The sequence below is a fragment of the Elaeis guineensis genome, chromosome 3, assembly GCF_000442705.2.
Source record: "Elaeis guineensis isolate ETL-2024a chromosome 3, EG11, whole genome shotgun sequence".
NCBI lineage: Eukaryota > Viridiplantae > Streptophyta > Magnoliopsida > Arecales > Arecaceae > Elaeis > Elaeis guineensis.
The window spans coordinates 107,700,841-107,715,654 of record NC_025995.2 but is presented as its reverse complement, the minus strand read 5'-3'; the positions used below and the strand labels follow the sequence as shown (position 1 = coordinate 107,715,654).

The 14,814-nt window shown below is 37.5% G+C and overlaps 1 protein-coding gene across 3 annotated transcripts; it reads right to left on the bottom strand.

Moving 5' to 3' along the window:
* Nucleotides 1–841: 841 nt before the first annotated feature.
* LOC105041089 (uncharacterized) lies at nt 842–14,344 on the bottom strand. 3 transcript variants are annotated; one of them, XM_019849518.3, is made up of 11 exons: nt 13,674–14,335; nt 12,895–13,152; nt 9,281–9,523; nt 9,016–9,165; nt 7,279–8,801; nt 4,392–4,465; nt 4,183–4,264; nt 3,938–4,063; nt 3,659–3,765; nt 3,014–3,174; nt 842–1,357 (listed from the first exon to the last, which is right to left on the bottom strand). In XM_019849518.3, the coding sequence occupies exons 1-11, from the start codon at nt 14,112–14,114 to the stop codon at nt 1,118–1,120; spliced, it is 3,405 nt and encodes a 1,134-aa protein (XP_019705077.1). In that variant the 5' UTR covers nt 14,115–14,335; the 3' UTR covers nt 842–1,117. The 3 variants fall into 3 exon arrangements, 2 of the variants coding, with proteins under 2 accessions (XP_019705077.1, XP_010916192.1); XM_010917890.4 differs by having other exon boundaries at nt 7,279–8,804; nt 13,674–14,334; XR_002164366.3 differs by lacking the exons at nt 842–1,357; nt 3,014–3,174 and having other exon boundaries at nt 3,671–3,765; nt 4,352–4,465; nt 7,279–8,804; nt 13,674–14,344.
* Between the last annotated feature and the right edge of the window lie 470 nt (nt 14,345–14,814).

Genomic DNA, 14,814 nt, shown 5'->3' with positions numbered 1-14,814 from the left:
TACCACCAGAGAAGAGACAAGACGTTCAACGTCACAAGCATTTAGCTTAGCATGCTTGGGAACCTACTGTTTAAACTCCTCAACTTTCTCAAAATAAATACATGAATAAACAAAAATAAACAAAGTCATGAGAAATAGAGTGAATCTTATGGGTTTTACCATAATATATAGGCCTTGGACAAGAGGAGGAGCTTGCAAAATACATGATAGTCATAAAAATTTCTGGATTCCTTTTCGGCTTGCTTTGCATAACCATAAATCGTTGCAATAAAGGACCACATTAAGTAAAAAGAAGCCTCGTTTGTAAGCACACAGGTAATTTTTTTTCAAGAAATTTGAAGCACGTTGTGCACGTGCAAGCAATGCATATATGGATAACTAGAAACTATAGTTTCCAAGACAACCAGACCATGTAAGGCCTCCAAGTGACAAGAAACTCCATGAAACATTAGTAGGCTGAAGCTAGAATTCGAGCAAAAGAAACACAAGAAGCAAAATAATTCCACCATGCGCATGCGCACATGACAGTAACCATAATTAGTTACAAGAAATCTAGACCAAGTAAGATCTCCAGGAATATCAGTACATAGAAGCTAGAAATCGAGGAAAAGAAGTAGCAGCAAAACAATTGCATCATGGACAACATAAGTCCTGCTTTTTCAGCACCTGGTGCATTTGCCAAAGTCTCCTCCACTTTGGTATAAAGCTGGATACAAATGTGAGACACAGACATAAGATATAGATACATCAGCAAGGCAAATCTTGAAGAAATAGTATGTACATGACAAGAAGAAATAAACATATATTTTTTGCTGAAAACCATGGCAGAGAGTCCCACGAGTATCAAAAAATAGCGCCAGAGTTGCCCAGCAATCGAGTCTCTTCTTATGGATGTCCAGTACAAAATTAGATTTACACTTTTGACACAAGCACACAACTTCATCTAACACCCTATGCAACTATACACACCAAAAAAAAAATACTTGAAACGATGCAGAACAAAGAATACAAAGCTAAAGACATGCTTGCTAAGCAAAGCAGCTGTACAAAAAAATATTTGGGAAAGGCAACATTGAAAGAATGAATAAAATGACTACAGGACTAGCAACAATGCACATCAACATATACAATTTACAGGTAAAGGAGATGCTGTCACTCCTGAATGGATAGCCTTCAGCAGTGCAACAAACTTTGACATGGTGTCCTCAGAAAACCACTTGAGTTTCCATTTATGAACCTTCATAGGCTCCCCTTCCAGCTCAATTTCCTTAATAATCTTGTCAGCAAAGCAGCAATTCCCAGATACAACATTGTCAAGAGTCAAGGTCAAACATCTATTATCACCAAGTTCAACGACCTGAAAAGGTAGAACCGACTGAAATCAGAACGGCTTCAAGACATTCTACAATTACACAGCCACCAAAAACCAAGTGGGGCAAATAAACAAAAACAATAAGGGACTTAAGCCACCTCAGGAAGCAGATGTTCCAATAATTTTTTTCTTTTTAGTTGATGCATATATTTAATCCATAGGACATCATCCCATACAGGAAGAACTTGAATGTTAGAGAAAAGAGAAAAACTTAGCTACCTCGTGCACCAACAGTGTCTCCGAAAAAAACATAGATGTAGGCCAATTATTGATTCTTTTTGTGCTTTTTGCGGGTGGGTATATCATGAGCAAGTACAACCCATTAAATTGATGACTTCAAGACATTCTACTATTACACAGCCACCACAAACAAAGTGGGCAAATAAACAAAAAACAATAAGGAACTTAAGGTACCTCAGGAAGCAGATATTCCAATAACTTTTCCTTTTAATTGATGCATATATTTAATCCACAGGACATCATCCCATACAGGATGAACTTGAATGTTAGAGAGAAGAGAGAGAAACTTAGATACCTCATGTACCAGCAGTGTCTCCAAAAAAACATACATGTAGGCCAATTCTTGATTCTTTTTATGCTTTTTGTGGGTGGGTATATCATGAGCAAATACAAGCCATTAAATGCTTAACCTGATAAATGGTTAAAAACGTGGACAACTGGGTGATGTTCGGCCATGATTTGCTGCAGATGAGGCGTATTTCAATGTGCATGGGTTTGCACAGTTGCAGAGTGGTTTAGAGTGGTCTAGTGCAGTATATGTGCACTTTTGCATGATTTGGTGCAGTTCAGCACAGTTCCAATGGTTTGGTCAGTTGGGTTAGCCAACATGACCCATTTTTACACTCTACGCCTACATATTAATGTGACAATACTAAGAAAATTACCACATCATCAAATTCTTAGAAAATATTTTTACGGCCTAAGGTATGGGCATAAAGAGTTTTGGCAAAATGATATGGAAAAAGTTCCACGATCTTGATTCTGCATAGCAAACAAATTAGCTGGAAGGGTAGCCTCTCCAACAGAACTACCACTTTCTGTTCTCAATTTATTTATAGGCAAGCAATAATCTTGCATCATCTTTTATGATAAAAAAGCTACAATACAAGTCAATGCAAAATATAGGATGAGGCATCCAAAATTTACATTGCCCACCATTAATCATGACCTACAACATCAAAAATACCTAAAAGAAGTTAAAATCTATTTTTTTGGGGGGGTGGGGTTGGAAGGGTTGGGGTGGGAAGGGTCAAACAGCTTGGAGTTGTTAATGCTCAAACACTTATCCAGATCCCACTCGATCAAAATGGAGGTAAACCTATGAACCTTCTAGGAATAATTTGCATTCATCGATTGGGGTATCTCTTCCATATCATTGGTCTATTGGATGCAATGACATGGAATAAATTATTAAAAGATGTAGCTGACACCAACCAAAAATATCAGTCTCAAAAATCAGTCAAGGAAACTTAAATCTTAGGAAAGCTTATGTAATGTAGTTATCCATCTTCATAGAGACCACATATAAACTATACAGTATCACTATACTTCCATTTCAAAGTGAAACAAAAGAGATAAATAAACAAATTAGATAAACTAAGAATGCCAAGAATGAGTTACCATTTCCAATATGTTCTTAATGGGGCAGCATGAGTCAAGAGAGTAATATGGGCGAGATAATTCAAAATCATCCGTAAAAGAGCCAAAATGTTCCAGATTCTCAATGCATACAAGAATATATCCTTCAATCACAAAAAGAGATCTTGCCAGCCATGATTCCCCTGCACAATCATGAAAGAAGTGCTTTAAGTTCCTGATAATGCAAGATCATGATAATTTTAAGACTTAAATCCAAAATTACCTTTCAATAGACATACAACTGTTCTATGTCATAAGCTAGTACATCAGAACATAGACAAAAGAAAAGTGGGAGTGTGTGGTGTGTTCCAACATGGCAAGCAAAATTTGTTAAAAACCTTAGCAGAGGAATACAACACTTAGGAACTATTGTCCAACTGCAAAAGTAGTCATGCAGTTTTAATTTCAAATAATACAACACAACATTCTCATTCTGTAGTTACAGAGAATCATATGGTATTGCAGATGGATGAAAGATCCAAAGGCTTTGAATGTTTGCTACAATCAAGATTTTCCAGTCTGTAAGCCAAATTGCCAGCATTATCTAACCAAAAAATGGGTATACAGAACTTCAGAAAGAAATATTTAACAAATTTGTTGAGAGAAATAGCAAGGCAGAAAGCATACCTTCGGCAGAATCGTGCCAAAACAGAAGCATTGAGTACATGAATATGCCCATCTTTAGATTTCCATAAATATGTTTCTCAAGCAATTTGACCTGGACCTGCTCCCAACTGCCATTTACAATTTTAAGGCCACCAAATCAGTTAAACATGAGAGAGAGGAGTTTTTTTTTTTTTTGGGGGGGGGGGAGGGGGGGGGTGTGGGAGGTGGGGGTGAGAGCATTTTTTTTTATTTAGATACTTGTGATATTTCAAGAATGGCGGAGGCAATGAGAGAAATCACCTCTGCAGAGAACATCCACTACTCAATGAAGTAGAACAACATATTTGTAACAGGTGGAATAGATCTTCCGAGATCTGAGGAGTCCTTGTTAAGAACACATATGTTACATTTCTCTGCAAGCGTACCCTAAAACATTTAAGTGAAAAACCAAATATAAGAAGATTCCCAAAGTATTGTACATGAGCTGAGTTCAGAATGTCATGACTCAAAATATACAGATTTCATAATAGATATCTTGCATCAACCTTATAGCTTGTAGTCCCAGTCCTACTATAACTTTTCTTATATCCTCCTGCCTATGGCATCCCAAAACTTTGGAGATAGTTCCTGTAAAAAAAAACTATCAAATTTATGCTGCTGAACTCATATGGAAAAATGATCAGCAAGACTCCAATGTTATGCAGAGCATAAAACCTAAACTGAAGAAAATGTTCCATTTTGCAAAGAACTTGACCTCGCCTGTCAGATGTCGCATCAATAAGTAGAATATACAATTTGTTCTTAGAGCTTCGCACTAAAGCAACATCGCTGCACAAAGTAGATAAGAGCATTGGAGAAGTTCTAGCAAGTTAATTTAAGATTCCTTACAGATACACACCTGTTCCTCCTATATAACTCCAGAAAATAAATAGAAAGCAGGCATGACTATGACATAACAAAGAAACAACTAAAAAATTAAACTCACTCAGTTATTTGTTTAATTAACTGAGGTCAGCTATAACAGAAAGTAAGAGTTTACAGGAAACAATAGATACATTGAGTAACAATGCCAGGAAGAATTAAACACTCCAAGAAAAGGCCCAACTTGCCAGTTAGCTGCATCCCAATCTAACTGCTTCATTTGACATACCTTTTTTCCCCATCATGCTTCCATTTCAGGCAATAAAAAGGGAATTTATTATTTCTTTGCCCAAATGACCTAAGTTTAGATGCATTTTGGTAGTAGACACGAGCAAAATTACTCATATACAATTAAGTTCGATTATTAAGGTCCATATGAGTTTTCTGTTCCATGTCTAACAGTTGTAAAAGAGGTTGATAACTCCCAGTCTTTGGGGTCAATAAAACCAGGTGTTACAGAAGCAACCACCAAGACTGCCTTTAAACTATACAGCTAATACATATGCGTAAACAACAATTACTAAATCACTCAGTATCAAAAATACCATCTTGGTTTTTAATTCCTTACTAAAAAATAAGACTTCTTGAGGCCCTCTGATCAGCTATTAGCTTGTAAGCTCAATCATGGGTTAAGGTGCTGGTCAGCACACAATATATGGCACTATATGTGCTGTGCTAGTGCCTTACACATCACATTAGCATCATGGCAATGGTCCTGCACCAGTGTGTGTCAAGCATTGGCATGGAATAGCATGGCACATACCATATTCCCAAGCTAGAGCATGCAACACCTCAACTCATAGGTTTAACTAGAACGAGATTGATGCCTCAACAAAATCATGAATCAAAAGGCCCACATCGGCTGGCAACCTTCAAAAGCATTCCAAAATTTGAATATTTGATCTGCATCAAGGATTCAAGTACTGGTCTACACCAGATATACCACACCATTAAGGCAGTGGTATTGTACACCCCTCAATACCACATCATACCAAGTTACCAACTATATGTAAGTTTGTATTTTGGGTTTTTTTCTGTTGTGGCGGTGCGGAGGTAAGAAAGAGTTAAGCTGGAATTCTATCAGTAGGATGCCCTTAAGACTCATTCAAAATTCACAGGAAGGTTGGCCAACCTTGCTAGAGAAACCAACAAAATATGTAATTCTGCAGGATGGTTGCATCTTTGGTTTGGTCATATCATCCGCCTGCAAACAATCCTCACTCCTTGTTTGATTTGGCTGTCCAATGAAGTTAGTAGTCATGCATGACACAAGTGGAAGTCTAGATTGAAGTTTGTTAGTTAGAGATTCAATCTGCAATTTGTTGTATCAACAAGGGATAGACCTTACTAAACATCAAATATACAAAGTTTAGCTTAACCATCCAGGGCAGTCAAAAAAAAAATCATCCATTTGACCCTTGATCATGAACAATCCTTACCTCAAGATAATGAATCTTTAAGTGAGAACATTCTAGCTGGCATGAAGGAATTTGAATTCAAGGAACTTTGAAATTTATGGTTAAGCTATCATTTGGTTGCAGTCATGGATCAACTGCAGTAGCAGTTGTTCCCACACAGCACAAGTGCAACCACTTTATGTTTCTTATGTTTGTCAACTTGCAATTGCCATTACTTCTATGGTTTAAAGTTCTGACTTACATTTGGATATATATATATATATATATACATACACATATACATATATATACATACATATATACATACATATATATACATACATATATATACATATACATACACACACACACACACACACATATATATATATATATATATATATATATATATATATATATATATATATATTCAACTTATTATGTTGCTCTAGAAATCTAAAATTCATTAGCAAGAAGACCACATGGAGGAAGGGTTGTCTCCCATTACCAGAGAAGCCAATGTTCTTGATTTGATTAAGCTTGCTACAAGATGACAACAAAATCAAGATCTTTTTGTAATGCTTGGATTTATCATAATAGCACCACGTGTTTGGGAAAAAAGGCGGACTTGGCTTATCTCCAAATCTTGTTACATGGGTTTGGGTACAGGTCTGTCCAGGAGCTTGACTTGTCTTACTCCCAAATCATGGGACACAGGAACTCAGCTTGATAAGATCCAAGAAAGCAGGTACCTAGACATTTTCTATTTGATTCCATTCTACAAGTAACTCTTATGCAGTTATCATTTAATATTCAGTCCTCGGACAACTAGGTTTTCTTTTTTATATATGGTTAAGCCCTTTTTTATTATCTCATTACACAAACAAGGGTTGAGAAAATTTCATTAAATCAAGGACGAAGAATAGAAATGTTTTTTTTTTTTTTTTTGGTAGAAAAAGAATAGAAATATTTAGTGAATAGAAATGTCTCTCTTGACATCAAACCTTCTTTCCTCCATGACTTCCTTATCCACTGCCAGTTTTGCTCGGATTGCCATGTCCAACTGCTATACTAATGTGTCAAGCCCATATCCACATCCATACCCATGTTGTATCATGTTGCCACAGGTATATTAACACAAACAACAAGTCTGGCATCAGATTGAATAATAGTCTCAAAAGTACATGCTTTGGCATGGAATGAACTGTTTCTATAATTGAAGTCAAAACTACTTAAAAGTGATAAAGTATTTTCTGCCATAAATTTTCATGTCTGATAGCATGATAATATCAGAAGGAAATGTAAAAGATAAATGGAACTCACCTCTCTTGAAAGACAGATCCAAGTTGAAATATACAACCACAATGAACCAATCCCTCACAAGTTTCAGAAGATCTTGAATCTGCAATTTTCATGTGAAAAAGGTTTTTTATGCAATCATCCTGCTCAGAATCAATAGAGTTGGTTTTGATCTCTGTAGGAGAACCATCAGCACTAGCCATGGTTGAAATTTTATCATGACTATGTGGTGCAACAAGAGCAGCTTCCTTGCAATAATGATGGACAAAGTTCACATTGCAACTTGGTTGTCCATTTGCATCTTTCACATCATTGTTACCAGCTTCTAGAATTCCATTGGACTTCTGAAATTCTGCTACAGCGTGAAAATTTTCTGAAAGTGAGACAACCCTCCTCTTAATCTTTTGTCTAGCTTTTTGCTTCCCCATGCCACCAGCATCAGCTGAAATCTCATTAAGCAAACATGCTTTGTTATGGGTTGGTAAAAACTGATTCCCAAAACTGCAGTCATTTTGAGCAAAATAATCAGATGAAGAGATGCTGTTCTCTCCTAAGCATGGTTTCTCTTCCCTTCCCTCAAAGTGATTATCTTCATAAAGCAATGTATCTGAGGGGTCACCAACGACATGATTTATGGATGTCTGAATTAGTGAACAATCAAGCTCAGAACTGGATGAATTGAATTCACATAAAGCATGATCACTACAGCTGGTATCACTGTCTGATGATCCCACAGAATGTGACTCAGCTGATAGTTGCAGGAACTCTTCCTCCCAGTATAGTCTGCGGTGCAGAATATCCTCTTGATAATGTGGAGGCGACTTGGGGTAGATTGAGGATGGGCGTGGCCCTATTATCTCATCTATGGCAGCCAATGGTGCTGGGCTCATCTTTGGTTCCATCTCCTCACCCCCTTTGACCGTTGAAGAACTATATTGAAAGTAACCTTTTACCTCCAAAGGAGAAAGATTCTGTGGTTTCCTTGAAGGAACCCTCAATTGATCCTTCTCATCGCTCACTCCAATTTTTAGTTCCAACATTGAGACATGGCCATTATTCACCACTGAGGGTTCCAAAGCTCTGCCATTAGAATCAAAGAAGTCTCTGCTACGGCCACCAGCATATGTATCTATGAATGATATGTCAGATTCCGAAATGTTTGAGCTACTGCCACCTTCTGAAGTTTGTGCAAGGTCTGCAACATGCTTGGAGCTTTCCCCAAAGGGTTTATGACCCTTGCTTTGTTTCGTATCCATTTCTTTACAAGAATCTGCTTCAAACTCTTCACACTGGCTTTTATCCACTTTATCCTCAACAGTCTGATCCATCCACTCCTTAAATTCTCGCAACCAAAGGACAGATCGCTCCTTCTTCATGTATTCAGCTCTATTGATCAAACTGACTATTTTTATTTCACTGTCTGAAACAGCATTCTCCTCTTTCTTCAAACTATCACTATCACAAGACAGTGATTCTTGATCAACAGCTTCTGAGCTGAGATATCTCCTTTGCTCCTCATCCACGATACAAGCAAGACGAGAATTTTTCTTCTACAATCAAAAGCATAAATTTAAAGGGCTATAGAATTTTCTTTTTCCTAATTGTTGACTATATATTGTGATACAAGGATGTTGGAAATTAAGAACCTCTTTTCTTCTTTCCAGAAGTAGTAGAAGAATGAGTCTCAATTATAGAAAGGTATTCATTAAGTGCAAGAGGATTGACACACAATCAGCAAATACCAATTCGAAAGACACGTACCTTCTTTGTATTTCTAATGTTCTCATCCTCAGGATCATCTTTTGCTGGAAAATAGAAACCATACCCTGCAGGTCGTTTTTGTCTTCTTGAAAATATTACATGCCTTTCCCAATACTCTCTTGTGCTAATTCCTTTTTCATCTAATTTCAGCTGAAGAGATAAAAAACAGTACACTTATTAAGACAGAAACATGCATATCAAAGCTCTAATACCTGTTAGAAGACTGATAAAATGAACAGTATAGACACTACAAACCCTCACTTGCCTTCTCTGGATTGGAGAAGAAACTGAAGACATGTGCTCGATACCATCGAGCACAACAAATTGGATTTCCTTCCAGCCATAAGCTTTGTAAACATGAAAGACTTGCAAGGATCTCCAACTCTGTGAAGCTGGAAATGATATTATATGAAAGATCAAGCCCTTCAAGCAATTTCAAATTTTCAATTCCATGTAGCGTAGCTAGTGCATTGTTCCTTAAAACAAGTTTAACTATTCGACAAGAAACCTGCAATGCATAAAAACACATGGATCTGTAACTTTCTTTCTTGAGTAAATTAGAATGATTTATTACAAAATCATGTTCAAAACCCATAACATAAAATAGTTGATATTATTCTTCAAGGCCTCAGTTAACAGTTGAAAACTCCATGAAAAGAGGTTTGCCTGTCGTTATCTTATCACTCCACAAAGAGCAATTAATGTAACCAATAAGTGTTTGATATAGAAGGATCTCATTTAGAAGTAACATCAGTATTAAATGGCATATTATACTTGCTCCAAGATGTTTTAATGTAATGGATTGACCAAAATAATTCATGCACAATAAATTTTCTATACTTTCATGTCCTTCATGACAAAGGATCGCAATCACAAAATTCTGTATTTTTCTTTTTTAAAGATTCCAAGTCATTTCCTGATTTTTGACCTAAATAAAGAAATTAAATCATGAAGATAAGTTTCTTAGGTCTTATCTCATCAACTTACAGGAAACAATTTAATCTAACCAGGAAGTAAATGATATAGAAGATTCCCATTTTAAGTATCAGCTTGAACATGACAATTTAACAGATTAATAATACACCAATAATCAACTCTCTATCACTTGATATGCCATGTGGGTGATTGCTCACAAAATTCACTAAAATTTCAGATTCTCGATTATGGCCACCTACAACAATGGTGCCTGTAGCTAAAAGTAACAATTGATGCCACCAATGTTCACCATCTTGGTACAAGACCCCGTACCAATACAGTGCCAGTACAGTGTTCGTACATCTGGTAAGGGGATCAATTTGGCATACTAAGACTTGATATGCCCTTTGTACTAAGTCTCGATTCAGTGCTGGTACAATACAATCTGCTCTGTACAGGGTGATGAGCACCGGCATGGCAAACCTTGGTTGCTACTACCATAAGCAACTGCCATATGTGAAGGCAGAGGCACTATTGCTGTAGGAAATGGTTTAGTCGATGCTCTATGATATGCCAGAAGAGGCATTGGAAAAAAAGGGAATGGAGAAAGAAGAAACAGAAAAGAAAGAAAAACAACACAACACACCTGAAAAATACTATAGTTTTATGATTCTTTATCATATTTAATAATTTTTGGGTCCTTGATTCCAGGCATCTAAGAACTACACGGGTGAATAACACTGCATGTGCTCAATGTTGGTTAAAGGTGATTGGCATCTACCTAAAACAATAGCCAAAGCATCAATCTAATATCAGCAAATATCAAAATTAGGCTGTAGAAGCAAAGAAAAGAAAATCACTGACTTCTCGATTAATTCCAAGTCATGCACCAAGGCTCTTTATGGACTATAAAATTTTATATGATTAAATTTGAGGTCTAATGAAAACATGATCAACAAACAAATAATTAAGTAAAGCTTTGCAATTCTTGGAATACAAATACTAGGGTTATTATGGAATATGGATCCTTCATTCGGCATGTAGCATAAGGTGTGGAGAGCACAGCAGTCCAACAAAACAAAAGAACCTCTCAAATCCAATATCTTCTCTTCAGTTTCTGTATTGAAATTCTTTAATAAGGCATCAATTCCCATCTCATTCTCCATTAACCTTTGATCAGTTGTTTTAAATGTGGATCATCACCTTGCAAGTTCTGGTAATCCAAAGCTCTCCTTGAGGGCACAAACAAATGCACAAGCAGATTCTTTGGCATTGATATCATATTAGTTTATCCAGGCTTTGGTTAGTTTAATATGGATGGATGTAACCATGTTTTACTAGTTTATCATTCCAGAATTTTCTAAAAGTCAGTAACATAAATTTCTGAGTTCCAATAAAAAAAGGTGGATTAAGGTTATGGAGTTCAAGGGACGAAAGACAAGCCAAGTTAGGAAAAAGGTAATAGAACAATAAGAAGATACCATATGGCTTAAAATCGCATTCTGCAGCATAGATATGATATCAGCAACAAATGTTGTTGAAAAGAACTTATCAACAAAAAAGAGAAAAAATTCTGAAGTCTGATCAAGCAGGGTGCATTTAGGTTATGGATTTCCAGAGATTAGGAAAAAGTGGCAACTGCCAAGTTAGGAAAAAGATCACAAGATCTGTCAATGAAAATACCAATAACTGCACCAAATAGAGTCATGTCTCATAAACTAATCTGGAGGAATATAAAGATGCCAGCTTCAATATAGCTTCTTTTGTCATTGGCTGGTCCTAGTTCCATGCTCAGTCACTGCAAAGTTATTAAGTTGTTCAATGCATGTTGGAAGCATACTATTAGTGGATTAATACAGTGGTAAGATGGGTCCCTTGCTCTTCAAGGCTTTGCACAAAACAAAGAATGTGCTGAAAACTTCTATATTTTCATGCCATCACACCCTCTATTAATTAATTCAAAGGCCTTGGGGAACTTGAAGATTTTTTTCAAAAATTTATTCACCATCGTAATTAAATTCATGAAAGGATGATTATTATCTAATGCATTCTAGTTTCCACATTTCATCAACTACATTATATGAAGATGATCAGATAAAAATGACAGGATGCCTTTATGGAATTTTATGCACATGATTATGTAGTAGTACTAGTTGGTTTCTCTCTGTCAGCAATGTTAGGAGTCCTTAGATATAAGCAGATCAGTCTTTTGAAGTTGAAGATTTGCGTTTTAAGGTTTTTGCCACATGGGGTTATCCTTGAAACTTACTCTCTTCACATTGCTAGAAGATAGACATATGTCCCCCCCACCCATACCAATAACAATATACAATGTCCTGTATTTTACACCAATACTCAAATTGTATAGTAGTCTTTAAAAGAATATAAATCTACATGCAGACAACATGGTCATGGTTTTGCTTATACTACCAAATTTTCTTCCTCTTTTTTCTTTTTTGTCATAAGATCATCCTTCTCTCCATGAAGTATATAAATAGTACGTGATAGTTATCTACATTAAAATATAATGAATTTGGCCAATCAGTACTTTTTGTATGTTCGGTTTCAATTACAGATTTTGATAAGAATATTAGGATGACAATTCAACCAACAATGAGAGGAAAAAAGAAGCATGGAGAGGCTCCTGAACTGAAACAAAAAGCAGAGGACAAAAAAGGATATTAGCATGATTCTTCTCACAAAATAGAAGTCTTATCTTAGAGTTATCCACATTCCACATCATAAGATATCCACACCACAAACTCAAAAGAAAACCAACTTGCAATAACTAACAAACGAGGCTATCCAAGTTCAAAACTTAAATTGCACAAGCACAAAATCTTATGATATCAATTTTCCAATCTGTAGACTTTGATGTTAATATTCTGGCTCAGAAACCAATATGGAGAATTTCACATCCAAATAATACTGTTTAATCAGCAGGCATAAACCGACCAAATTTACCTCACTAAATGATGCTATTGTCTGCAAGTGATTGAACCCAAGATCCAGATGCCGCAGCTTCGTACACTTCCTAAGATTATCCACTTTTGCAAACCGATTCCGGCTCAGATCCAGAGTTTCAACAACAGGAAGTAATTGCAAGGACTCGTCCATAAGAACTAAACCATTCCAAGCACATGAGACAAAAGACAGCCGGTTCCATGCTGGAGAATCCTTTATATCCACAATTCTACTGGCAAATACATGCCTGAGTGCATCCTGAGTTTGCCACCAATAGTGGATAACAAAAACACAGTGCAAAATTACAAACACAGAGCATTTATTTGTCATGACTGAACAAATGATCTAGAAGGAAAATTGGTAAAAATCTACCTTCGGTACATACTAAAAATAAAACAATGCAAAACTTATACATGTATATTCTCGAGTAAAGCAGAAAAGGCGTAACAAACATATAAGACAAAATAATCTTTCTGGAAGCCAAGGTAGAGTGGTCAATAGGCAAAGGTAGGTAGACAAAAGATGCAATTCAAGATTGTCAATCTAGTAATACAGAAAGTATACGTTTAAAAAAGAAAGAAAGAATTGTTCGCAATTCAGCACGTCAAAACTACAACCAAAATGGAGAAGAAAACATAATTCCGTAACCATTAGAAACTTTAAATATGAAAAAATAAATGCTCGGTCAGGGGAACGACAAATCGCTGTAGAATTTGGATAAAAATCATAACCTAATAGAAACTGAACAGAAAAGAGGGATCTTGGCATGAATAGCTCACAGTGGAATTATAGCATATGAGCTTCTCGAGCGTGTGCCGAAGCTCCAGCAGCCCTTTCGCTGCAGACGTGGACAGGTCGCACCCCCGCAGCTCCAGTACCCGAAGCCGCCCGAACGGCAGCAGCGACACCGGCGTCGGGTCCCGGGCAGGCGGCGGCAACACGGAGATCACCTTCAGCGAGGTCAGCAGGCGCAAGATCCGCCGGAGCTGCTCGAGCGCGCGGTGGTCCCCGAGGTCGGAGACATAGGCCCGGAGGTAGTCGACTGGGGCGCCGGCAAGGAGGCCCTCCAGCTCCTGCAGCGCCTCCAGCCGCGACTGCACATAGCGGAGCCCCACAGGGTTCAGCTTCAGCGTCAGGGCCCCGTCCAGCAGCAAACCCGCGTTCCTCTCCACATATCTCACCAAGTACACCAAATACCGATCCCCCGTGACGATCGCCATCTCCGGCCGGGATTAGGGCTTCCGAGAGGGCTCCATTGGAGCGAGATCTAGAGACGATGAGAGATTTGGGGATCAGTTGGGGGGTTAGGGTTCTCGTGGGTGGAGAAAGCTAGGGGTTTTGGGGGAGAAGGGAGGGAAACTGCCATGGCAATAGTAGAGAAGAGAGGAGGGAGGAGAAGGGTACGAGACGTAACCGACTCGGGCGATGATTGGGTTCGAAGGCTTTTGGTATGGGACTCGGGAAACGCGATTCTTTAGGGTCTGTGATCCGGGATACGGTATTCCGTGTTCCTGTGGAACAAGCGGACGACGTGGTAGTGCGGTATTTGCAGGGAATTAAGGTTTTGGGGTCTATCCGGCCGCATTTGTCTCTATTTTATTCGATGGCACGTGGTGCCAAAAAAAGGATAAATCATGGAGGGAGGGAGCAGCACAATGCTGTCATGATCAATAATGAAGCCTTCGTTGCTAATAGTAGCAAAATTTGAGTCCAGTCCAGCTAGATCCAGTTCGTTTACTTGATAGGCCTGAAATCATTTTACTTGACAACTATCATATACCATGCCCCGTGCTTGGATATAATTTTTTTATCTATTTTAAAATTATTCTTAAAATATAATATATTGATGTATTAAATTATATTTAAAATATTGTATAAGGTTGCCGACACCATCTAGTGCCCTTGTGACATTGCAATTAC